This window comes from Bos mutus, chromosome 9 (assembly GCF_027580195.1).
Source record: "Bos mutus isolate GX-2022 chromosome 9, NWIPB_WYAK_1.1, whole genome shotgun sequence".
Classification (NCBI taxonomy): domain Eukaryota; kingdom Metazoa; phylum Chordata; class Mammalia; order Artiodactyla; family Bovidae; genus Bos; species Bos mutus.
In genome coordinates, this window is record NC_091625.1 from 60705062 (window position 1) to 60732406 (window position 27345).

The 27345-nt window shown below is 46.4% G+C and overlaps 1 protein-coding gene across 8 annotated transcripts in view; it reads right to left on the reverse strand.

Moving 5' to 3' along the window:
• ANKRD6 (ankyrin repeat domain 6) overlaps positions 1-27345 on the reverse strand; it is a 182362-nt gene that overhangs the window by 5605 nt on the left and 149412 nt on the right. For 4 of the 8 annotated variants that reach the window (XM_070376600.1, XM_070376597.1, XM_070376598.1 and 1 more), the window contains 10 exons: positions 24282-24380; positions 23037-23135; positions 19044-19142; positions 17216-17314; positions 14763-14861; positions 14298-14375; positions 8489-8593; positions 7040-7174; positions 6548-6733; positions 5449-5601 (listed from right to left, as the gene is read on the reverse strand). In XM_070376600.1, coding sequence (XP_070232701.1) covers positions 5449-5601; positions 6548-6733; positions 7040-7174; positions 8489-8593; positions 14298-14375; positions 14763-14861; positions 17216-17314; positions 19044-19142; positions 23037-23135; positions 24282-24380 — 1152 coding nt within the window. The remainder of the gene's footprint in view (positions 1-5448; positions 5602-6547; positions 6734-7039; positions 7175-8488; positions 8594-14297; positions 14376-14762; positions 14862-17215; positions 17315-19043; positions 19143-23036; positions 23136-24281; positions 24381-27345) is intronic. The other 4 variants (XM_070376601.1, XM_070376599.1, XM_070376602.1 and 1 more) reach the window with 3 other exon arrangements.

A 27345-nucleotide genomic window follows, 5' to 3' on the forward strand; every position in this document is an offset into this window, starting at 1 on the left:
TGTTTTATGTGACTAAGACTAAGGAATGTAGAGGGAAAAAAAGATGTTTGTCTTTTCTTCCTCCTTGAGAATTCCAGACCCCTGTCTCCTCCTCGAGAACCCCAGGCCCCTTTCTCCTTCTTGGGGACACCAGACTTCTTATCAACCTGCCTAGGAATTGACTCTCTCAGGAGGAGCAAGTGACTGTCACCTTGCAATCATGTGCCCTTCTCTGCTCCTCCAGTCCCTAAGCAGGACACTGCCTGTGGGGCTCTAACACCCAGCAGGACAAACTCCCACTGCACGACAAGGTCCACAGAAGAGAAAGGAACCGCTGTGAGTGGGAGCCAGACACGGAGGGCTTGGCAGCGGGCACCTCTCCTGTTGGGGACATACTGACGTTCCACGCTCAGATGTTTGTAAATAAAAGAGGAGCAGCAGCCCTGGAGATGCAGTGAGCTCCTTCTGCTTGGGCTCCTCATGCCTCAGCCTCCTGGGACCTGCTCTCCTCCTGTTTCCTAGGACCAGCCTGCTCTCCCACCTCCCCCCCCCCCCCGCCTAGACTGGACAGTACCCAGGCTGACACACAGCTGTGTTCCTGGGGCACAGTTGATGGTCCAGGCACGTGTTCCTGACTCATGCTGCACTAAAGTCAGTCCCCTGAGACCCAGAATTAGGACTAAGGTTCTACACCCCAGTCTGTCACCTTCTTTGAACCAAACAGAGGTCTGTGAGACATCTCAACATTCACCTAACACATTCCCCTCTGTGCTTGCTGCTGCTGCTAAGTCGCCTCAGTCGTATCAGACTCTGTGCGACCCCATAGACGGCAGCCCACCAGGCTCTGCTGTCCCTGGGATTCTCCAGGCAAGAACACTGGAGTGGGTTGCCATTGCCTTCTCCCCCTCTGTGCTTGGGCTAGCTAAAGTGAGGTTTTATTTACAAAACAGTTTAACTATTATGGCCCAGATATTTTTTAAATAGGCTTTTTATGAAATGCAAATAACCCACAAGCCTTAAAAATACTCAATTTCACCAACAGACAGGGACATACAAATTAAAGTCAAATGTCCTTAGTTAATTTGGTGAAAGCTTAAAAAAAAAATTCAATGATAGCAAAGGTTTGAAACAGAAACTCAGATCCTGCTTGTAGGATATAAATTGGTACAACCTTTCAATTAAGTAGCTTGCCAACACTTATCAAGAGCCTTAAACATATTCTTAACTTTGGATCCCATTATCCTAATTCTAAGCATATAACCTCAGAAGCAATCAAGTTTCTGTACATAAATGTTCACAGCATTTATTTAATAGAGTGAAAAATTATAAGCAACTTTAGTCTAACAAAAGGTATGGTTAAACAAATTATGTGGTATTGATATGCTGGAATATTATGAAGCCAAGGATATGGGAAACTGTTCAAGAAACAAAATTAAGCGAAACGGCTTCCCTCGTGGCTCAGTCTCCTGCCAATGCAAGAGACACAGGTTTGATCCCTGGTCCAGGAGGATTGCAAATGCTGTGGAGCAACTAGGCCTGCAAGCTGTAACTGTTGAGCCAATGCCCTAGAGCCCGTGCTCCACAACAAGAGACGGCATGACAGTGAGAAGCCGAGCACTGAACCAGAGAGAAGCCCCTGCTCACTGCAACTAGAGAAAACCCTGAGCAGCCACGAAGGCCTAGCACAGTCAAAAATAAAATTATATTAAAAAATTAAAATTAAGTGAAAAAAGCAGGACGTAAAATTATATTTCCTCGCATAGAAATTGTACATCAGTATTAAAAAGCACACTGTAACTTTACAGGTCTACCATCATTAAAAAGCACATTCTAGCTCTTTTTACCAACTTAAAAAGTAAACTGCAAAAAAAAGCACAGTATAGTTCCATTTTTTGTTTAAAAGTGAAAATTAGTAAGGTTGTATCTATAAAAGAAAAAAAAAAACCTACAGGAAAATACACAGTAATGGGAGGATTTCTAGGCAGGGTCACTACAATAATAGTTCTGCATGTGAGGTGTTTTCCCCAATGAACATGTGTTACTTTGTAGGCTTTTAAAAGCTTTTTTATATTTAAAAACCTATATCCATCACATATCTATTAATTACAAAGGGAAAACACACCTTTACAGTGGGAAGAAACAGTGGTTACCAGCTTAGCCAAGCAATCAAACTTAGCGTCAGTAATAATGAGACATCCTGACATGTCTCTTCTGATGTGATGTAATTTGAAGCTTACAAAATTAACTATGAAATATTCTTGCCAAAAATATTTAACCTGAACCTAAATAAGCATCTAGATTAATGGTTCTCAAACTTGTTTTTACCAGTATCACCTGGAGATTCTGTTAAAATACAGGTCGCTAAGACTCTGCCCCTGGAGTTTTATTTACAGTTAAATTCAGGAGATTTGGGAGGAGGCCCAAGAATTTGCATATTTTCCCTGACAAGTCCGCAGATGATGCTGATGCTGCTGGTTTGGGGACAACACTTCGAGGATTACTGCTCTAGACCTAACTTTCACTTCACAGGCATACACGGATAGAGGAACAAACTAAAAATACCATGAAGAAACTGTCAGACAAATCCAGACTATAAAACATTCTATTAAACAAATGGCTTGGACTCTGTTAAAAAGTTATTGTGGGGAAAAAACAAGAGCCACAAGAAGAAACCAGGGGCTGTTTTAGATGAAAAGAGACCACAGAGACCTAACATATAGTATACAAGCACAAAGTATTCACTGGATCCTAGGTTGGGATTAAAAACAAAAACCAGCTATAAAACACACATATTTTAGGAGAACTGAGAAAATCTGAATGTGGACTGCATATTACAATTAGTGCTAGTGTTCTCAGATGTGAAGATGGTACTGTGTAAGGAAGGACGAGATCCTCATTCTTAGTCGATGTGCTCTGGAGTACTTAAAGGTAATGGGTCAGCAAACAGTTCAGCAAAAGAACCAAAAGTGTGTGCGAGAGACACAGTGCACACGTGGTAGCACAGTAACCACTGGCTGGACCCGGTGGAGGGTGCACAAACACTCAGGAAGCTATCATTTCAACTCTTCTGTGCGTACGACCACTTTCAAAATAAAGTTGGAAAAATAAAAAAAGATAGACATGATTATATTACCTTAGTGTACAATCGGAAAGGGGAGTGAGTCAAAAGACACAGACATAAAAGGGCTGGAGGAAATAAACCCAAATATTAATAGTGCTTTTTCATCATAGTAGGTTCACAGGTGATTTATTTTCCCTTTCTAGTTTTCCTGTGTTTTAAAAATGCTCCATAATTGTATATATTATTTTATAATCACATATAATCATATGTATACTATATGTTTTATAATTTAAACATGCTCTTAAAATTTTTAAGTCAGTGGCTTTCAAGAAATCACATAAAGTGATCACAATGGGCAGAAGACCTAAACAGACATTTCTGCAAAGAAGACATGCAGGTGGCCAGGAGGCACATGAAAAGATGGTCAACACAACCAAAAATTAGAGAAATGCAAATCAAAACTACATTGAGGTATCACTTCACACTAGTCAGAATGGCCAACATCAAAAATCTACAAACAATAAACACTGGAGAGGGTGTGGAGAAAAGGGAGCCCTCCTACACTGCTGATGGGAATGTGAACTGAAGTATCCACTATGGAGAATAGCATAGAGGTTCCTTACAAAACTAAAACTAGACCTATCATCAGTTCAGTTCAGTTCAGTTCAGTCGCTCACGCATGTCCGACTCTTTGCAACCCTATGGACTGCAGCACGCCAGGCTTCCATGTCCATTGACAACTCCTGGAGCTTACTCAAACTCATGTCCATTGAGTTGGTGATGCCATCCAACCATCTCATTCTCTGTCATCCCCTTTTCCTCCCGCCTTCAATCTTTCCCAGCATCAGGGTCTTTTCTAATGAATCAGTTCTTTGCATCAGGTGGCCAAAGTATTAGAGTTTCAGTTTCAGCATCAGCCCTTTCAATGAATATTCAGGACTGATTTCCTTTAGGATGGACTGGTTGGATCTCCTTGCTGTCCAAGGGACTCTCAAGAGTCTACTCCAACACAGCAGTTCAAAAGCATCAATTCTTTGGTGCCCAGCTTTCTTTATAGTCCAACTCTCACATTCATACATGACTACTAGAAAAACCATAGCTTTGACTAGACGGACCTTTGTTGGCAAAGTGCTTCTATTTTAAGAAGCTGTCTAAGTTAGTCATAACTTTTCTTCCAAGGAGCAAGCGTCTTTTAATTTCATGGCTGAAGTCACCATCTGCAGTGATTTGGAGCCCCCAAAAATAAAGTCTGTCACTGTTTCCACTGCTTTCCTATCTATTTCCCATGAAGTGATGGAACCAGATGCCATGATCTTAGTTTTCTGTATGTTGAGTTTTAAGCCAACTTTTTCACTCTCCTCTTTCACTTTCATCAAGAGGCTTTTTAGTTCTTCTTCGCTTTCTGCTATAAGGGTGGTGTCATCTGCATATCTGAAGTTATTGATATTTCTCCCGGCAATCTTGAAAAATTGCCAGAAGATCTTCCATATGACCCAGCGACCCCACTCCTGTGCATATACCTGGAGAAAACCATAATTCCAAAAGACATGCACACTCCAATGTTCACTGCAGCACTATTTACAACAGCCAGGACATTAAAGCAACCTGAATGTCCATCAACAGAGGAATGGATAAAGAAGATGTGGTACATATATACAATGAAATACTACTCAACCATAAAAAAGAATGAAATTGTACCATTTGCAGAGATGTGGATGGACCTAGAGACTGTCATGCAAAATGAGTCAGAAAAAAGAAAAATATTCTCTATTTTAATGCATATATATGGAACCTAGAAAAACAGTACAGATGAAACTATTTGCAGGGCAGGAATAGAGACACAGAGAACAAACATATGGATACCAAGGGAGGAAGAGGAGGTAGGATGAATTGAGATGGGCATTTACATATATATACACTACTATATATGGAGAAGGAAATGGCAACCCACTCCAGAATTCTTGCTAGAGAGTCCCGTGGACAGAGGAGCCTGGTGGGCTACAATCCATGGGGTCACAAGAACTGGACACAACTGAGCAACTAAGCCTCCTACCTACACTACTATGTATAAAACAGGTGAGTGCAGTGCAGGGAACTCTACTCAGTGCTCTGTGGTGACCTAAACGGGAGGGAAATCCAAAAAGAGCGGATATATGTGTATGTATGGCTGAGTCACTTTGCTCTACAGCAGAAACCAACACAATATTGTAAAGCAACTATACTCCAATAAAATTTTTTTTTTTTTAAAGAAGGAAATCACAATGGCTTTAAAGAAATCACAGGCCTCTTCTCTGACAGCCTGCCTGACATGCTCAGGGTAGAGTTTGCAGGACAGAAAGGCGTGCTGAGGTCTCTGATTTCATTTTCTGCCAGAACACTGCATCATGAGGAGAATGGTGACCACTTACTTGGTGCTGGGTCTTATTCTCCATGTGCCCCAGCTTCACGTTCATCTTATCCTGAACCGACACCAGCTCTGCTTTGATCTCCTCCACAGTTGCTTCCAGCTGATTCTCCAGCTTGTTGATCAGGGGTTCACACCGACAGCCATTTATTGGCGCCTAAGAGGAAAGCCAGAAAGAAATCAATTCAACTCGTTTATTCCTTGGTACCCATCCTGTGTTGGTCAGTACATCTGGGAGACACAGGTGATGGAGGAGACTCACCCCTGTGGTAGCTCTGGACTATCTAACAAGCCAAGCTGATAGGGCTGGTAAATGCTAAGAAGATTCAGAGAGGGTAACATACAGTTTCAGTCCTCAGTTGGCTTTGTGTGTGTGTGTGTGTGCACTCCACGCAGCCTGAAAGATCTTAGTTCCCAGATAAGGGATCAAATCCAGGCCCCTGGCAGTGAAAGTAACAAGTCCTACCCACTGGACTGCCAAGGAATTCCTTCAAGCTGCTTTTATCCTTTCTCTGGTCTCAAGATTATCTGGTCACCTAAGGATGGTGCTGGAGAAAACTCTTGAGAGTCCCTTGGACTGCAAGGAGATCAAACCAGTCAATCCTAAAGGAAATGAACCCTGAATACTCATTGGAAGGACCAAAGCTGAAGCTCCAATACTTTGACCACCTGATGTGAAGAGTCGATTCATTGGAAAAGATCCTGATGCTGGGAAAGATTGAAGGCAAAGGAGAAGAGTGTAACACAGGATGAGATGGTTGGATGGCATCACCGATTCAATGGACATGAACTTGGGCAAGCTCCCAGAGACAATCAGGGACAGAGAGGCCTGGTGTGCTGCAGTCCATGAGGTCACAGAGTCAGACATGACTTAGCGACTGAACAAGATGAGTGTAGAAAGCCTTGTAACATCCCTTGGCTCACCAGGCCTAAGCAGCAGGAGGGTACTGTACTATTTAGGTGGAGAGGGCCAGCTGGCTTATCATCAAAGCTCCTACCTTCTGCAGTCACTGCCTACAGTGGATATTAGCCTCCAGCAACAGGGTTACACAGACTCCTTGCTTGCAGCCCTTGGTCCTGTCCTGACAGGGCCCAGCAGGTACCTGCATCACTTTGCCGTCCTTGCCCCGGTACAGCGTGTAGAGCTGGTATGCTCTGAACTCGTGCGGAGGGGGCGGGGGTGAGCAGCGATGCCTGGGCCTCTTTTTAGGGTGACTGTGAGCATGCACGTTCTTCTGCTGTCCGGGCTGCTGGTCTGCTGGAGGGGTGGGGTCAGAAAACGCTGACACCTGTGGGAGAGGAGGACACCGCCGCTGTGAGCACGCGACATGTGTGAGCCTGACACCCAGCCAGCGGCTCCCACCTGGCCCACCACGCTCTCTGGCAGCGTTCTACTCTAGGGACCACGTACCAAGAGAGCTGTCACACGCTAACCTTGTGTCTGCAGCTGGCCAGGGCCAATTTCTGCGCTCTGGCCCCAAAGCAGCAAGCAAGCCAAGTGAAGTGGCTTTTTAACTGCTGGGCATGACGCTATTCCAGGGCCCTCCGCCAGCCCACCTCCCAGCCCTCTCGGCAGCTCTCACGTGCCTCCTGACCTTGGGTCTTGACTTTCTCTGTCTGCTGTCCTTTGCTCTGGGCTCTGGGGAGGCAGACAGGACATCTTCTCTGGCCTCTTCTTTCCTGGGCGCAGCCTGTTCACTGCTATGGGTGTCTCCTGCCGAGACACTTCCCTACAGAGGGGGAAAAAAGACCCAGACACCTCCTCTACTGGACCCCTCAGCCTTATTCCATCATGGCATAACATTTCCCAGACTCCATCCACTTAAAGGACCCCTGGGAATCGTTAAAAAAATGACAAATTTCAGACACAGGGAACACTGCTTATGATTCTAACTGAACACCTGTGCTTTTCCTGGGGAGTCGAATATTTGTCTTTTTATTTATTAGGTGCCAAAGTAGATATCACCTTGGGTCTCATTCTGTGTTTTAGAACTTCAGGAAGCTAGCAGACATGAAACACTTCAGCATTAGAGGTTTTTTTTATCTTATACATTTCAACAAAAAGACAATCCCACTCATTCTTTGAACTTGAACCCTCACAATTCATAGAGGAGAATGAGAACCCTTTGAAATGAAAGGGAAAAAAAAATTACCATTTCTAGTCCTTTTGAGAATGTTTACAAGTTAACATGTAGAATTCATACACAGGAATGTAATGAAAGTTACAATGCCTTAACCCTGGAAATTGATAAGATTCTCAAACGGACAGAAAAACAAGTACTTGGTATAAAATTTTATGTCCCCAAAATTGTCTCTAAATCCTAGTCTTCTTCCCTCTGGGGGAGCTGAAAGGCACGGTTCATTCCAGAGCTGCCAAGTACAGTTGTGCAAGCTGTTCACTGCACAAAGGCACAAAGCCGAGGGCACGAGTGAGGCAGGGGGAGCTGAAGTCCAGCTCCGGCTCTTTTCACCGTAAGTGCCCTGTGCTGGGCTGATCTGTTCAGGAGGCATCTTTTATCTAATTTGCACGAGGAGCCATGTGGGCTAGCACTGCCTTGGTTTATTCCCTAGGAGGAAAGAGAGGCAGCAAGCTATACCAGTGGTCCTCCAATTTTAGTCCAGATTGAAATCACCTGGAGAGCTTGTTCAACCACAGATTGCTGGGCCCCACCTCAGAGTTTCTGATCCAGTGGGTCTGGGGTGAGGCCCCCAAATTTGCATGTCTAACAAGGTTCCAGGTGACAAGTGGATCCACATTTTGCAAACCACTGCTCTCCATGATGGAGGGTGTGCTGTCAGAGGCAGTGCTGTCCACATGGAAGTGGCGAGGCCACAGATGCTCAGGGCTTGCAAATACACGGGGTGTTGGAAAAGACCAGTGGCATGCGAGCCCACAGCCCGAAATCTTGGGAGAGTGGAAGACAAGAGGCCGGAAGGAAAGACAAGCTCTGAAGGACCCAGCAGGAAGGAGAGACCGAGGCGGGCCCAGAGGAGGCAGGGAGACAGTTTTCCACCCGCAGGCGGGCGGGAGGGCCGCCCCCCACCTTGCTTTGTGCCACCTCATCTCTCGGCACAGACTGAGCTCTCCTCTCTTCCTTGAGCCTCTCTCTCTTTTTCCTCAGGCTTCGCCCACGACTGAAGCGCAAGACCTGAAGGAGGCAAGAGGCATCGTTACAAACTACTGGTGTGCGCGGACCTGACAAGAGCTTCCGGCCGAGCCGGGGAGACCACATCGAGCAAGTGCCTCTGGACCACCTGCTATGTCCCCTACACCCTGTGCTGGGCGCTCAGAGTCCCAGAGATGCAAGGACATCATCCTGACCTTGAGGAGTTCACGGTCTACAATAACACTAACAGGCACGTGGTGCTGGGCCAGGGCCGCCATGTAGGTGTGAGCAGGCTGTGCGCTGCTCAGCTCCAGGGAGCACCACTCACATAGTCCAGGACAGGAACGGCGTCCCCTGGAGCTGTGCGACGCGGCAGCCCTATGCCAGGCACAGTCTGTCTTGGGATACAGGGCGTGATCTAGCCCATCAGACTTCCTTCTTGGCCGAATTGTATCCAAGTCATATTCAAACAGAACTTTCATTCAAATATAACTGAGATGCACCTGTGAGCCATGGTACCAGCCACGGGGCTGGAGTCTCTTCCCCCAGAAGAAGCCTTTGGTCAGCCCCTTCGAGTGCAGAGATATGGATGGGACACAAGCAAGTACATGTGGGGCCCTGCAGACTGAAGCCTAGCAGCAAGCTGGAGATCTTCAAGCAAGTTATTTGACCTTTCTGTGCTCTGGCCTCTCTAACATGAGAACAGGGAGCTGCTGGTATTAACCAAAAGTAGGTAGCAGGCACACCTGGTCCATCGGCCACTGTCAGGTGTCTCCCACCTGCCTGGGGGCCTCCGAGTCGCTTAGTCGGCAGAAAGGCTTCTAAGCGAACATGTTACACAGATCTTTGAGCCGGCGGAAACCTCAGTCTCTGGCTCGGCCCCGCACCCTTCTCCTCCAGACTCCCTACTCCTAGTTCCAGGGTTCACTCCCTTTAAAAAACCAAAGGAGGTCCAGAAGTCGGAAGCACTTTCAAGGTCACACTCTTTCTGCAATAAAACAGTATTTCATTGTCTTATAGATAGACAAGTGTTCTCTGAAATTCAGCCTAGTGATTTTCATCTCAAGGTCAAACTTTCTTCTTGTGTTCATTAAATTCAAGTGACACATTATAGGACCAAAAAAAAAAAAAAACCAACACCCTCAACAGGCAGTGGGTACCACCTAAATGGAAAATATATGCCTGCAGATGAACAGAATTTTTTTTTGAACAGAATTTTTAAATTATATTCTCATCCCCTGAGAGCCAGCAGGTCTAAAAGTGTCCAGGGGCCCCTGTGTCCATGAGGTTAATATTATTTACATAATGTTACAACAACATTGGCATTTTTCATGTTCATTCTCTCATGAGTGTACTGTTGTGTTTGCCAGAAGCTATGTAAGTGATACTACAATAGACTGCATGCAGAAATAAAAGACGGCAGAATTCTGATCTAAGTAAGACAGTAAGAAGATGTGCAAAAAATGTTCAACAATTCTACACTCCTCAATTTTTGTTTTGAAAAGTATTCTTTTGCAAAATGATGCTATTTATGTTATTACAAAATGGATTTACTTTCAAATGATAAGTATTTAATATTTCTCAACTTTATTTTCAATTGGTAACTACTGATAGATATAAACTCACGTACACAAAGTTCATTATGGGCCTCCATAACATTGAAGCAACAGTTAGAATTGGACATGGAACAACAGACTGGTTCCAAATAGGAAAAGGAGTACGTCAAGGCTGTATATTGTCACCCTGCTTATATAACTTAGATGCAGAGTACATCATGAGAAACGTTGGGCTGGAAGAAGCACAAGCTAGAATCAAGATTGCCGGGAGAAATATCAATAACCTCAGATATGCAGATGACATCACCATTATGGCAGAAAGTGAAGAGGAACTCAAAAGCCTCTTGATGAAAGTGAAAGAGGAGAGTGAAAAAGTTGGCTTAAAGCTCGACATTCAGAAAACGAAGGTCATGGCATCTGGTCCCATCACTTCATGGCAAATAGATGGGGAAACAGTGGAAACAGTGTCAGACTTTATTTTGGGGGGGCTCCAAAATCACTGCAGATGGTGACTGCAGCCATGAAATTAAAAGATGCTTACTCCTTGGAAGGAAAGTTATGACCAACCTAGATAGCACACTGAAAACCAGAGACATTACTTTGCCAACAAAGGTCCGTCTATTCAAGACTATGGTTTTTCCAGTGGTCATGTATGGATGTGAGAGTTTGACTGTGAAAAAAGCTGAGCACCAAAGAATTGATGCTTTTGAAATGTGGTGTTGGAGAAGGCTCTTGAGAGTCCCTAGGACTACAAGGAGATCCAACCAGTCCATTCTAAAGGAGATCAGTCCTGAGTGTTCACTGGAAGGACTGATGCTAAGGCTGAAACTCCAGTACTTTGGCCACCTCATGCGAAGAGTTGACTCATTGGAAAAGACTCTGATGCTGGGAGGGATTGGGGGCAGGAGGAGAAGGGGACGACAGAGGATGAGATGGCTGGATGGCATCACCGACTGGATAGACATGAGTTTGAGTGAACTCTGGGAGTTGGTGATGGACAGGGAGGCCTGGCGTGCTGCAATTCATGGGGTCGCAAAGAGTCTGACACGAATGAGTGACTGAACTGAACTGACTGAACATTGAAGAAAAGTTAAGGGGTCTTTAGACAGAAAAGGTCTGAGAACCAGTGTCCTAAGCTAAATTTAGACTCAGTAGGAAGTTGAGTCAGATGAAAAGAAGCAACTAGTGCTCATCTGCTTTACGGACACTTACAACAGGACAAAGCTCCAGAATCAGCCTAAAAGTCACTTTCCAAAGCACCTGTGAACCACATCAACCAAAAATGAGAAGTAACATTCAGTTCACCAAACACAAAATAATCAGAAAAATTCCCTCCACTGACCACATTATTAGCCAGTGACAACTCTGCATGGCTCACAGCCTTTCTCAGAGAACTATACCATCCACCCGGATCATCTGTCTTCTCCACCTCACAGAAATCAGGGGATATTAATCTTAAAGTCTCAGAAGGAAATACCCTCTTAGTACTGCTGCGAACCATCAAAATTCATGATCAACTAAGGTACTACGACAAGGGAATTTCTCATTTCAGTTAAGACAAACACTGAGGCCATTTCTGTAACTACAGATCAACAAAATAGTATGCATACAATTTTATGCATATTCCAAAGCTTTTACTGTGCATTGAAAAATAAGGGTTAAAAAAAAAAAAGAAAAGAAAAATAAGGGTTAGTACATACAATTATGTTTAAAAAAAAAAGAAAAGAAAAAAACTTTAAAAAAATATTCTATTTATTTGTTATTCAGTATGGGTGTGGAAAATCTTGTTTAAGCCTTTTTTTTTTTTTTTTAAATTAATTAATTAATTTTACTTTACAATATTGTATTGGTTTTGCCATACATTGACTTGAATCAGCCACGGGTGCACATGTGTTCCCCATCCTGAACCCCCCTCCCTAAGCCTTTTTTTAAACAACATTTATTTATTTGGATGCACTGGGTCTTAGTTGTGACATGTGGGATCTAATTTCCTGACCAGGGATCAAACCCAGGCCCCCTGCAATGAGAGCGTGGGGTCTTAGCCACTGGATCACCAGGGACGTCCCAAGCCATGTTTTTTAAATGGTAAAGGCTAAAGGAGAACCCACACAGGAAAATAGTTCACAAGTGAGCTTTATCCCTGGGAATCCAGATCCCTGGGCTCTAGAAGATAAATGACAGGCAGGTTAAAGGCACATCAGTCCTTGCATGCCAGGGGGATCCTCCACCCCACAAGACTTGACCGTCTTCATATGACTGAGCACAGGGCTGGCTGTCCATTAAACTGCCAGACTCTGAAGCGCCAGGTAACTGTGATGGATTCTGACACTTATACAGCACCCTGTCCTTTTTGATCCAGGAGAGGCTAGCATTTTCCTATCAGGATTCTGGAGGTGATTATGCTGAGAATTTGTTTGCAAACAGCTAGACAAAGATGGAGCCTTTTTCTGAAGGAGCATCCATCTCACACCTTTCAGGGGCTCTGTGGATCTCCAGAGCCCACTGAAAAGGACTTACTCCATGGGCAAGAGGGTGATGGATTCTGCAAGAGATAAAATCTTAACTACTTCCAGAAACTGCTAGTTACATCAGATGTGTTTTTAACACATAGATGGAATCAAGGCCACCCAGAACCTGAAGTTGGCTGGGCCTGGGCAACACCTGGGGTCCAGGCTGTCCCTTTGGCTCCCCAAGACTTTGCCTTCTTGCAGCATTAGCCAGAATAAGGTGGAAAACCAATCACTGTTTGCTGTAAATGAACAGAGTAGCTCCAACTGGGAAGTAACCAAAATGTCTAACATTAAGGAAATGGTTTAATACTGGTCAGCAACCAGAAAAGAATATTATGCTTCCATTATGATAAATAATTGTGAAGACTGCAGAACAGTTTCCTATCATAGATAGGATAAAGAGGAGAATACAAAGGGGGATATACATAGTAGGCACAGCTATATAAACATTATGTATCTGTGGAAGGTAATATAAACAAAGCTATTTCAGGGTGCTGAAATCATAAATAGCTTATAAATTATCATGATTAAATTTCAGACTTAGATCGTTTCAACTTTAAATATCAGTCATCTATTAAAACTGAATGATGGCCAATATACCATCAGTTCAGTTCAGTCGCTCCGTATTGTCCGACTCTTTGCGAACCCATGAATCGCAGCACGCCAGGCCTCCCTGTCCATCACCAACTCCCAGAGTTCACTCAGACTCACGTCCATCGAGTTGGTGATGCCATCCACCCATCTCATCCTCTGTCGTACCCTTCTCCTCCTGCCCCCAATCCCTCCCAGCATCAGAGTCTTTTCCAATGAGTCACCTCTTTGCATGAGTTAGCCCAAGTACTGGAGTTTCAGCCTTAGCATCATTCCTTCCAAAGAAATCTCAGGGCTGATCAGAATGGACTGGTTGGATCTCCTTGCAGTCCAAGGGACTCTCAAGAGTTTTCTCCAACACCACAGTTCAAAAGCATCAATTCTTCAGCGCTCAGCTTTCTTCACAGTCCACCTCTCACATCCATACATCATGAATATTTAATTAAAAGGAGTACAACTGTACTGTACCCAACTGCCTCTAGTAGACAGATACGGCTGCCCAGACAGATGCCCATTCCCACCTTTCTCTGGGAAATCCCTCTTGTAACCACGTGGTCAAACAGACACGGCCATCTCCCTAAAGCACCTCTGTCCCACGTGTTTTGGGCATCTGACCCAAGCTCCCAATCACGACCGACCTTCTCCTATGATGTTTTATTGTTTTCATTTTTTGGCTGCACTGCACACCTTACTGGACCTTTGTTTCCCTACCAAGGATCAAACCCACATGTCCTGCACTGGAAGCACAGAGTCTTAACCACTGGAACGCCAGGGAAGTCTCTCCTACATTTTAAACTGGTACTTTTCCCTGGCTGGGAAATTATGATCCAGGAAACTGGTTGTGACAATGATCCAGCCACAAAGAGGAAACGATGCCGTGTATGAAAACAGCCTGCTGGGCCTGAAGTCTCTGGTTCCAGTTTCCTGGAGGCTCACGTGGATTCCTATGTGTCCACTACCTGCTCAGGAAACCCATCAGTCCCTTACGTAGGTGGTTTGATCTGGCTTCAGTAGATAGGAACCCAAGGAATCCCAACAACTCTGCAGCCCCCACATAATCAATACAGGGGAAAATGCAGCAGATCCTACCTGGGGCGCTTTAGTGAGGAGGAGAGCAACTTCCGGATTATTGTGGTAGCGGGCAGTCTCCAGCGGAGTCCGGCCTGCCTAAGGAAAGGCACAGGGAAAACCAGTGAGTACGGGACTCCAGCCGGGGACACGCACAAGCCAGCCGGGACAGTCACTTCCGGCAACATCTACTTGCCAGTTTACTTAGACACCCCTGACCCTTTTCATGTCAGGACGTGCTCACTGAACTGTCTGAAGATGGGCCCTCGGGGTTTGTAACCCACGGGGCTGCTGAGAGTAGGGGTCCCCTCGAGCCCACCCCCTCGGGCCTCAGGGGTCGTGGGGTCGGCACGCTGCAGCTCTTCCAGAGCGAGGCTGGGCGAGGCTGTGTGCTCTGAGTTTACAGGAGGTGAGGTGGCCACAACACACCCTGACCCCGAAAGGGGTGGGAACGGCTTTAGAAACCGTGGCTGCAACTCCACTTACATTATTGACGATGGTCCCATCTGCTCCAGCTTCCAGCAAGATTTTAACCACCTTCTTGTGATTTAGGGCAGCAGCAATATGAAGTGCCGTGTCTCCAGCCTGGAATCCATCAGAAGAAAGCCTGCTAAACCCCATGGGATCGTGGCCCACAGCCCTCCAGCTTTTTATCCCATGACTTGGTGGTGGCTTTTCAAAGTTAAACTAAAATTTGCCTTAGACTGACAAGTGGCCCTTGGCTAAAGTGTTATGTGGTTCTTTTTATTATTTCTTTAAAATATTTCTTTTAACTCATGCTTTATTTTTAAAATTATTTTACTGAAGTATAATTGATTTATAATGTATTAATTTCTACCATATAGCAATGTAATGTTATATACATTTTTATGTCCTTTTCTATTATGGTTTATCACAGGATATTGAATATAGTTTCCTGTGCTATAGAGTAGGATCTTGTTGTTTAAATGTGGTTCTTTTTTAAAAGAGATCTTGGGAACTGAATGAACTACACACAAATACCACACTCCTTTCTGAGTGGGATGCCAGAAATGACAGGACAGGATTAAGTGCAGGGGGACAAAGCAATGCTGGGCCTGGGATGTTGGGAATGGTAGGCCCTGACCTTACACAGAGGCAGGATCTCAGCCACGTATTTTAAATATTTCTTTTAACTCATAGTTTTTAAAATTTTTACTTAAAAGGTAGCTCTGGACCCTGTCTGTCTGCCCTGGCAGGGGATGGGCAGAGAACCCCTTGGTTTCTGAGCTAGAATAAGCAGGAGCTTCTAAGGTAGCTACTTCTACAGGCCCCAGAGTAATAGCCCAACCCTGCAGCCACCCTTAGGGATGTGAAAGGGCCACTGGGATCATCCTACAGGCCAGGGAGTTTTCTGTTTGGGTGGAGTCACTGAAGATAGCGCTCATTTAACACCAGCTGTTTTCAACTCCTTACCAAATTTAGCCAATAATTTATTTTTTACAAAAAACATTTCAGACAATCAAAGAAGGATATGAACAGATGCAGCTTGGTGGGCTAATTCCAAATGCAAATGTTGGTTTTAATTCCCAAACCAGATGACATAAATAAGTTAGATGCATACAGAAGTGAAATCACTCATTCATTCATTCCTGGCAGGTGATCAAGTATGAAAATCCAGCCGTTCTCAGGCCTCCTTCCCTGGTGAGTAGACAGGGAAAGTGTTCATTTCATTCCTGAGTCACCTAGTTGTATGTTAGGGGAAGTTCTGGAGCTGTGGTTTCCAGTCTCCGCTGCTCACTGGAATCAGCTGGGAAGCTTTATAAACTACTGGCGCCAGAGTCCCACCCAGACATTGACTTAAGTGGCCTGGAGCGTGGATAGGGCTGATTTTTCAAAGCTCCCAGGTGATTGAAATGCGCCTCCCAGGTTGAGAAGCACCAGCTGGTGAGGGCTGTGTTGGGGGTAATCTGACAAGCTGGAGTCCATGGGGAGACTATAGAATGACAGACTTCAGCTATTAGGTCAGTGGTTCTCCATCCTGTCTGCACACTCAGGCATGGGATTTTCCAGGCAAGAACACTGGAGTCGGTTGCCATTTCCTTCTCTGGGGGAACTTCCCGACCCAGGGATTGAACCCTGGTCTCCTATATTGCAAGAAGCCTCCTGCACTGCAGGCAGATTCTTTACTGACAGTCACCAGGGAAGCCCTCACTTAGACCAGTAGCTTTAAAAAAATACTGTTATCCTGGACCTCAGCCCCAGACGTTCTGGTCATTTACGTTGGGGTGGGATTCAGGAATGGTATATTTAAATTCCCTTTTGATCCCAATATGCAGCCAGGGTCAGTAATCACCATTATAGGGTATTTTAAATCTGAATCATGATCTAATTTTTTAAATTTCAGACTTATGCACCCAAACTCAGAAAAGCCAAACAATGCATCAGTTAGGCATAGGTTTCAATAAATAACAAGACAACTTTTAAAAATCCAAATGACTATTGAAAAATCACATTTCCACAGAACACTGTAATAACCACAGCTGTATTTCAGAACCCCACTGCACAGTGTAGACACTGCCCACGCACCGAGCTTTACAGAAACAAGAGACGCCATCAGCTCAGCTCACATAAAGGTGGCGGTGCAAGGAACAGAAATCATGACGCCGAAAGCCCCTGCTTACTTACCAAGCCACTCTTCCTTGTGGGTTTCATTTTTAAAAACCATACTAACAACAAAACCCACCCCCAGGATTTCCAAAAATGTTCACTACACAAATGTGGTGATACGCACTGGAATGACAGAGCACGCTTTCTCCAGAACGCCAGATAAACCAGGGCCACAGGGAATCTGTGGTTCCTTCGAAGGCCAGCACTGGCCAAGTCCCATACCGGGAGCAGGCACCACCTCCCAACAACCTCTGTCCCCGCTGGCGCTAGCGCACCTGCCTGAGAACCACGGGGAGAACACATGCACTGACCTGGTTCTTTTCATGGACAGAACAGAAAGCACTGAGGAGGAGCTTAATGATGGACAAGTGATTATAGCGTGCGGCAACGTGCAAACAGGTGTCGCCTGCCTGCGGACAGAAATCAAACTCTAAGCACGGTCTGAGCGGTTACAAAACAAAACAAAAATTAAAAGAAAACTATCATTTAAAAGCTAGCAGACTAGCATATATTCCTCACAGGGCAATGGCCTGAATGACAAGCATCTCCTTTATCATAGGTGCTCACTCCACGACTTCCAGCCCTTTCCTGTGTGCAGCTCCCTTTCCCACCACGCAGACTGTCTCAAGTTTCAGGTCCTGGATGCCTGCTGCCCAAGAGACCTTCGCCAAAACTAAGAGAGGCTCTGCCTAGCAGGCACTTCCTAAGACTCCACTGACCCCTGCCTCTCCTACAACCCAAAGGCTCTGGATTACACTGCCTAAGATTGATAGCATTGCTTTGGAAATGAGACTTTCCCCATCACAGATCCATCGTGGCTGAATGGACTAAGAAAGTGGGATGAGTTGCTGGATTTTAAGATTACGCGCTCTAAAAAAATTCAAGTGCATCCCATTCTAGCGGTACCCCAGGATCCCATGGGGAGCAATGCAGTCTAGGGAGCTGATGAGGAAGCAATCACTGGGCATAAAAAAGGACATTCAGAAAAATTCAGGAGCAGGGTCTTCCTTGGTGGTCCCAGGCCAAACTGCTCCCAGAGAGAAAACAAGAGAACTGGAGACAATATTGTGACATTTTGCGGCGCTCCCCTGACTTCGCATTTGAGCTCTAGTTCTGTCTAGAGATGGTGACACTTCAGCACAACCTTCTCCTCTGGACTAAGAGGGAACCAAGCTCAAAGCTGAAGCTCAGAGCATTCTCAGGACCACTTTAGATAAGGCTGCCCCCAGTCAGGAAACCCCAGCTAAAAGTCCTTTTTTTTTTTGGCCACTGTGCACAGCCTGTAGGACTTGGTTCCCCAACCAGGGATCAAATCCGTGCCTCCTGCAGTGGAAGCACAGAGTCCTAACCACTGGACCACCAGGGAAGTCGTCCAGCCAAAGTCATTTTTGAGAGAAGCCTCAGATTCTCTTGCCACGTGGCACAGGCTTCATGAAGGAAATGCAGTGTCTGTGGAGGGAAGGGGTATGCCCGTGGGACCTTTCAGGTCAGGAACGTCCAAGAACTACTGATCATCAGTTCATCCCAAGGATGCCTCAGGGACAGATTTGTAGATGCTGGGCATGGAGCATCAGACAGCCTCGCCAGTACAGCATCAGCCGGTATTTACTAAGAGTGCAACACTGTGTGGGCGGAGGCTTCCTGAAAACAATTACTCATTCTTAGACCCGCTTGCTAGACACCTGCTGTACAAAATGATAAAACAGACTGAGAGGCTGAGGAGCAAGGGGCGAGCATGGGAGAAAAATCAGTGTTTCCGAGTGTTGATTTCTCTTCTCATTCCCCTAATGCAGAGGTCCCCAACCTCTGGGCCACGGACTGGTACCTCTTGTCAGATCAGCGGTGGCATTAAAGTGCATAATAAATCTAATGCACTTGAATCATCCCCAAACCATCCCCCAACCCTGCCCCCATCCGTGAAAAGATTGTCTTCCATGAAACCTGTCGCTTGAGCCTAAAAGACTGGGGACTGCTGCAAAAGGATCCTTTAGGAATTAGCAACAAATGAATACTTTCTTGATAGTCCCCAAACCCCTTTTATTAACAAATTTTCGTTTTCTACACATGAATACTCTAGTATGCTTTCATAATACAGGCAATGGAAGAGAGTGCAAGAGATGGCTATTTTTGTTCACCCACGTTATTTTTGAGGTCGGCGCGGGAGCCGCCCAGCAGAAGGACACGGGTGCTCTGGGCATGGCTGTTCTGGCAGGCCAGGTGCAGAGCCGTGTTCCCCGCCTGGGAGAGAGGCAAACAGAGGGGGGCACATGTTAGCAACACCTCCAGCAGACCGGGCACACTTGCAGGGGGCCAAGACTTACAGGAGAGTCACTGTTTACGCTCTCTGCTTTCTGCTCGGTGGACCCAGCTGGGGTGCTTCAGAAGCAAGAACATGTAACTGGGAATCCATACCAGCAGAAGAGTCACATGGGTCATAAAACCTTGGTTCCGAGCCCTGGCTCTGCCACTTACTGCTTGCAAGCTACTGGGGAATGCTCTTAATAAGCACCACTGTGAATTCCTCACCTGTAAAGTGGAGCATGACCCCTATGTGCTGAGACAATGAGGGTTGATTCGGAGTGCTGAGGAGACCATCTTCTTCATGGCAGAGTGCCGGGCACACGCACAAGGCTGTTCCTTTTAGTTATAAGAGGAACACAGAACAACTGTGGACAGCCTACCAATGGAGGTAAAACAGGCCAATTCCAGCAGGCTACAGTAACAGATTTAATTTGCAAGCCTCTTCCAAATCTTGGGTTTTCCTTGAAATATCAAAATTTAAACTCTGGGCAAGGTACCCACACAACATGCAATACAACTGCATCTATCACTTCCCACAGATAGAGACCCTCTTGCTTTTGGGAGTCTACCTTCAAGGTCAAATGGCAACCAAAGGTCAGGATCACATACACAGCAATCTTGCAGAAAGACTTCATTGACAAGAAGAGAACTTTCTGAAACTAGGGGAATAAGGCCTGCAAGGCTGCTGATAACCCCTAGGAAAGTGACAAGAAAAGCAGGCAACATGATTCGGTGCAAGGATTCAGAAGATTAAACACATAAGCTCTGTGTTTGTTCTGCTGAGCGTAAAAGCTGGGTCAGGCCTGCAGTTGTGGGCTCAGAGCTGTCAGCCTGTTTATGGCTTTTCCCTGGCCCAGTTAACTCCTCTTTGGATCATACGGCACTGTCTGCCCAGACTCAAGGATGGTTTATATTCCTTACCTTTGAAAAGAAGAATGGGTTTTTAAAAATAGAGGAAAGCTGTGTGCTGCAGGGCCACTTACCATCCTTCTCACGACCTTAGCTCTAACCAACCTGGGCAGGGTCTTTCTTTCCTCACTGCTACCTCCAGGAACTTGGTGAGTTCTGAGCCTGAGAGTTGAGTGAGTTTGTTGGTTATCAAGCCTCAGGTGCAGGCTGGACTCAACTGGGGGACCCTTTCAACAGACCAGTGCACGGATGCAACGCAATGTCCCTGCCCCAGGGGGTGGGGCCAGGCTGTTCATGTGTAGGTGCTGAAAGGTCTGCATTCTGGGATGCATCCCTTCCCTGCTGCTAAGTCACATCAGTCGTGTCCGACTCTGTGTGACCCCATGGATGGCAGCCTACCAGGCTCCCCCGTCCCTGGGATTCTCCAGGCAAGAACACTGGAGTGGGTTGCCATTTCCTTCTCCAATGCATGAAAGTGAAAAGTGAAAGTGAAGTCGCTCAGTCATGTCTGACTCTTAGTGACCCCATGGACTGCAGCCTACCAGGCTTCTCCATCCATGAGATTTTCCAGGCAAGAGTACTGGAGTGGGGTGCCATTTCCTTCCCTAACTCTAGGCAAAACCAGGACAGCTGGTCACCCCAGGCCTGTCATCGTGTGGGTTTGGTTTTCTCCCCTCTTCTCCCCCCTGCTTTTTTAAAACCTTCCAGGAGATTTTAAAGTGCAGCCAGACAGAGAAGCACTGCTAGCTTCGTCCTCCAAAACAAAGGGTCTGCCCACATTTTAAACACTCCATTCCCTGGCAGGGCTCAGGGCTCAGCTTAGTGTAATTCTCAGTACACTTAGAGAAGGTTTCCTCAAAGCTGTTGGCCTCCTGGGAGTCACTTAAATATATGTTGAAAAAAATATATGTTAAATATATGTTGAAAAGAAATCTGATAGCTGTACAAATAAAATTTACTTTTGTCAATAAGAAAATATCGATCATGCTGAAAAGCATTTGGAGGAAGAAAATGAAAATACATGGGTTAGAATACAGATTATGGTATATCCACACAGTGGAGCATTACTCAGTGATCAAAAGGAATGCACTAATCATACATGTAATAACATGGAAGGTACTCCAAACCAATGTGTAAAATGAAAGTGGACACAAAAGGCTGCAATGTCAAACCTGAAATTTAAAAAGCTGACCTGCTGTATACATAGCAGGCATTTTCCCACCCTGAGTAATGAGTACTGATTTCTAGACAGGGGCTGCTGTACTTGGCTGAGTAAGGACCTTTCTTATGCGATGGAATATTATCCAACCTTTAAAAAGAAAGAAATCCTGTCACTTGCAACAATATGGATGAACCTAGAGGGTGATACACCAAGTGAAATAAGTTAGACAGAAAGACAAATACTCTAGCATCTCACTTCTATGTGAAGTCTGGGGGGAAAAAAAAAGATGGACTTGTAGAAACAGAGAGTAGAAAAGTGGCTGCCAGAAGCTGGAGTGAGAGGTGCAGGGGGATAAAGAGAGGTTGGTAAAAGAGTGTAAACTTCCAGCTGTAAGATGAACAAGGTCTGTGAATCTAACATGTAACATGGGGACTACAGCTGATAACGTGTGGTTCTACAGCTGTGTCTGTAGTCTACAGACTACAGCTGATAACACTGTCTTGTATAATTGAAATTTGCTAATTGTAGAACTTAAATGTTCTCTCAGACAGACACAAAAAGGTAAATAAATGGGGTGATCAATGTGTTCGTTAACGCTTGGGAGCTATCAAATCATGACATTGTAGACTTTATAATCTTATAATTTTATTTGTGGGGGAAAAAGAAAAAAAGAGAAGGACCTTCTAGAGGCTTCCTAGAGTTTGAGGCTGGTGAGCATGTAAGTCCCTCTCCTGGGACGACACCTCACCGGTGTGGCTCTATCTAGAGAGAGAACTCGTGGCTCCCTACACAATTTGGGGGTGGGCCCTTCAGGGGACAGGTGGCAGTGTGGTGAAGTGGATCCAGCTGGGATAATTCACAGCCCTAATTATGTCACAAACAAATCACATGTCTTATAAGACTCAGGTGAGGCCCCCCATCCGTTAACTGGGAACCACCTACTTCAAGTTGGTATAAACTTACCAACGCCTGTTCTAGGCTATATCCCACCTGGAAGAAATGGAGAACCACCAGTCCTCTAGGCAGTGAGCCAGGCTTTTACTGGAAATGCCACAATGCAGGGCCGGCTGCTTCCCGGAAGCCCTCGACCCACGAGGGAACCACGGGAAAACATCTCACCAGTCAGCACAGCACAGAGCTGTGCGCAGTCCCGGGAGCTGGAGAAACCCAGCCACCCGACGGGCAGGTCCCCACCCTGAGGGTCAATGGGCAGAAAAGAAACCGGATAACCCTAAGGGAGGCGGTGAGGGAAGAGATGGTGGGCCCACCCTGCAAGCCCGGGAGGCACACGCCAAAGTCACCCAGAGAGAGGACAACAGAGGCTGAGGCTACTCTGGGGAAGCCCAAGACAGCGACAGGTGAGGAGCTTTCTGGAAAGTTCCTGAGGAGAGGAGCAGGATGCGTAAGGGACAAGACAGATCAGTCAGTCCGTTGTGAGGCTTTGGGGCTGATCCAGGGACATAGCAGGGAAAGACAGGGAAGTGGAAGGTGACAGAGGACAGCAAGGGAGAGGAGATGCTGTGGTCCTTTTCTGCCCCCTCAGGACGGGGCTGGCTCCCATGACCACAGTCTCGTGGACCTACGGGAAAGCAGGGAGAACTGCAGCCCTCATGGGAGCTCTCCAGCTCCAAGCTTTCAGATGCACCAGGATCCAAGGCCCAGAGCCCTAGTTCTGCTCGGCAAGAGGAAGATCCCTTAAAGAAGGCAGGCTGGGCTGTCTTCATTGTGACCAAGGGGGTCTCACACCTGCCGGGCCTCACCTTGTTCTTGGCAAGCACGTTGGCTCCAGCTTTAACGAGCAGCTTGGCCGACTGGCTGAAACCGTGCCAGGATGCTTCGTGCAGGGCCGTGTTCCCGTCCTGGGGGACACACAGGAGAGAAAGCCCCATCACCCAAGCCTGATCCATCTGCTCACCATCAGCACAGCACAGGTTATTTTAAGGCCCACACAGGGGCCTCTCTTGGCTGGGGTTTCTCACCTAAACCACAGAACCCAAGGAGTGATCGGAGTGGCAGTTTATTCATTCTCCAGAATGGTACCTAACAATGGTACCACTCCAGACGCACTCTAGCTTTATGATGCACAGTGGGTGACTTAAGGCATTAGGGCTTAAGTCTCTCTGGGAACTGGGGTGCTGAGAAAGGCTCCCACGCACCGCTCATGCTGAACAGAAAGCCGCACTGGGAGGCGTAGTGTCTCTCCCCCACCCACCTATACCGCCCCAGGGGCTGCCCTGCTCCACTCCTGGCCCCAGAAAGAACCCTGCAAAGATCAGGCAGATGGAGAGTCTGGCTTCAGAAGCTCCAGGGGCCCACAGGTGGACAAGTGGATTCCACAGCTTTTTTCTTTCTCCAAATCTGATCTCTCGAAGGTTAATCCAGAAGCCTCAGGGCCCCAAACAAATGAGCAGGCACCAAGGACAGTGATTTGTAAATATGGCAAAAAAAAAAAAAAGGGCAGTGTTCTGTAAATACGGTAAACGGGTGTCCTCCATAGGTGACTTTTAAATAAAAATCAACCAATTCCACAGATCTTGTGTTTGCTTAACTTACTATTAAAAAAAGAAACATCAAGCACAGTGAATTGAGTGGGGTGGGACCTAGGGTGAGGGAAAGGGAAGCACAGAGAAGAGGCAGCAATGCCCTCCCAGCTGTTTCAGACCATTATCTTTTTTTTCTTTCCAAAGAAACACAGTCTGGGGGCTTCCACTCAGACTCTCTGGATGTGGAGTCCCCCATCCAGGCCTCCACAGCTCATTACTTCTGGACTTGTCTTATTCACCGTTTATATTTCTGCGGTTGTTCACTGCTGCCACAGAAAAGAGGGAAGGGCTTTTGTAAACGTTTAGTTTGCTGGGAGATCAAATACTCTTTCAGAGGAACTCCGGGCTGATTTTCTCATGTTGAATCATGAGCGATAAGACTCAGGAATGACAATGTCTCACGCAATAGGAAATCCCCAGAGCACGTTCTCAGGCTGACGCGTGCCCCCCTTCCCTGCTCACCTTGTCCTGTCGGTCCAGAGCACAGCCCTCCTGGATGAGCGCCGCAATGACCTCGGTGTTCCCCACCACCGTGGCCCGGTGCAAGGCAGTCTGGTCCCCCTGCAGGCGGTGGGAAGGCAGGGACGGCGGTCAGCACTCTCCAGCCCCCCACCACTTGCTCCCCTGCTTCACCGTTCAGTCACCGAGGGCCAGCTGGACTCAGTGACCTAGTCAACAGAAGGTGCATGCCGGCAAGAACAGCTATGTTCACAAACTCAGTGGTAACCTTCAGCCTACCGCAGAGCAACCCTGGGCCACAGCTGACCTCTGGATGAGGGTCAGGCTCTTACCCGCCACCCCAGGGGATGGCAACGGGACTGTCACAACTGTGACGAGCGGGTCTGAAAGTCAGACTGTGGGCTGTGCAAGGTAACCAGCAATGCCTGGAATCTTTACTCTCTGCTGAGTCCTCTCGTACCCCAGCGTCAGAGGACTCACTAGCCTACTCTGTCACTCAGCAGCACTCAGGACCCACAAGTGGGTGGACTCCTTGATTGGCCCTGGCCTAGAGCAAACAACACAGGGGGATACGCCAGGACATCTGAGGAGGGACTCAGGGACTCAGGCTGTCACTGCACATCTCTAAGGCTCTTCCAACATCCCATGACAGCATCTTCACTGTTGGGGCTGCATCTGACCCCTTTCTCTGTGATCAGATTCCTGGGATGGCTGGCCTTCTCTTTCTTTGTCAGGGTGCCAAAGGGAAACTGACTCCCCCTAACTGCAGTTGAGAGGACTAATATCCTAGAGGTAAGACAGTGAAGTCCGTAGCAAGAGACAGTCCTGAAGTCTCCAAGAATACATGTTATCTCTGACAGGCACTCAGGAAATCAAGTCCAGCCTGGGGTATAAGCTTGAACGGGGAGATGGGTGAATGGTGTGGAAAATTCCTGGTGGGACGCAAGGGGAGTGGGGCAAGGGTGTCAGGAGATGTGTGCTGTGCAAGCCTTGGGGGACACCTGTCACCTCGCTGGACTTCAAGTTCTTCCTCTGTGAAAGCAGGCAAGGTCCCTCCCTTCCCTTCTTGGGGTCTATGATCTGGGTGGCAAGAGTTTTGCATGAACAATTTTCTGGTGGAACCTAGGAGGGGCAAAGGACATGCCCCAGGGCACTCCTGCTTCTTAGCCCAAGAGAGGAGAGACCAACTAGAACATGGAGGCTTTTTAAAGAGGGCTGCACTGCTACCTATAAATAGCCTTCATCAAATACTGATTCTACTTATATCCCTGGGATCTGTAACAAATGACAATGCACTTTAAAAGCACTTAATCTGAAAAAAAATTTCTGGAGAGAGACCATGGTGATGTTTGCATAACAATGCGAACGTACTTAATGCCAAAGAACTGTGCCCTTAAAAATGGTTAAAATGGTCAATTTTATGTTATGTATAGTTCATCACAATAAAAAGCACTTACTCCTACTTAAAAGCCAAATTCACATTCTTAAAATTAAAAAAAAAAAAACACTCCCTTTAAAAATTCATGAGGGGAAATATTTTCCTCTTTAAACTTTTTAATTCTTTCCAATTTTTTACATATATAATTTCTAGCATCAAAAAATGGCTATTTATTAAATGTCTAAGCCGTATTGATATACCAGGAACGGGATGGGACTGTCCACGTCTCAGAAGCTTTTCTTTCTCTTCATTCTGTAGAGTCTAAGAGCTTTCTTCCTAGTTAGGTCAGGAGGGTAGAGGTAATCACTACCATGATTCCATCCACTGTCCGAGCCTTCTGTCATCAACCCTCCCCTCAGCATCCTATGCTGTGATTCCCATTACAAAGTAGGCTTAGCCTTGCTTTTCTTCTCACTCACCTGTCCAAGACCACTTACTCAAAGAGGACCCTTTCTATGTGCCATGTTGTCAAAAGAATACGGCCACTGGATCAGTGGTTACAGGCGGTGGGCAAAGCCATTACATATCTTCCTCAGACAACTTAGGAAGTGTTTCCAGATGAGGTGTACTTAAGGCCCAAACAGATAATCATGAAAAACTGCCCAGTCTCATTTTTTTTTTAAATTAATTAATTTGGGGGCAGTGCCGAGTCTTTGCTGTTGCGAGGGCTTTTCTCTAGTTGTGGCGTGCAGGCTTCAGTAGCTGCAACTCCCGGGCTCCAGAGCACAGGCTTATTTGCTCCATGGCATGTGGGATCTTCCTGGACCAGGGATCGAATCTGTGTCTCCTGTACACTGGCAGGTAGATTCTTTACCACTGAGCCACCGGGAAAGCCCCAGTCTCAATTTTTGAAAACTTCTGTAAGAATCTTCAAGACTGCATGTTTCCCTATCAGCGTCATGATGGGTTTTCCCAAAATGGACCTCAAGTGTAATTTATTGTTATTGACCTGATGAGAAAGGAGGTGCCCTGTTCTCAGCCACAAAGGTGAGGCTGCAGCCCCCTTCTTCAGAGTAAACTCCGACTTGGTCAGATTTCTAGTTGCTAGAGGCCTTTAACCATTCCTATACACTGCGGGTGCACTAACCTGCACTCCTTGGCCCAATTAGAACAACCCTTTTACGTAACCAAACGTAACCATTTTGTTGTTCATAAAGCGTGGGTCGTGTTGGCGGCCTGGCTTCAGATCAAATGTTTTACTGTGCTTCATGGGCTGCCACTAAATCATGAGCTGAGGCAACTTTGAAGCCAGAACACCACTGTGATTTATTACTTGGTTTTAGCATGAATCTCCTGTACTTGCTTCTGTGGGGATAATTTCCCTTTGTGAAACTCTAACTCAACGTAGGAAGTTAAATCTCAATTCTAGTTCGGCCCTTAACAGTAGATTTCCAGATGGATGAACAGGACTCGGGAGACCTGGCGGCCCGGGCGAGGCTGCGGTGGGAGCCCCGTGGTCCTCGTGTGCCTGGCACAGGTGTCTCCGGCGGGCCCCTTCTCCCAGGCCTGCCCATCTCCAGGACACAGCCGCCCCTCCATCTTCACGCTTCTCAGTCAAAGACATGCTCAGAGCCCGGGTCCTTGTCTCATCCGTCGGATATACAGGACAGTGAGGGCCAGAGCCAGCCA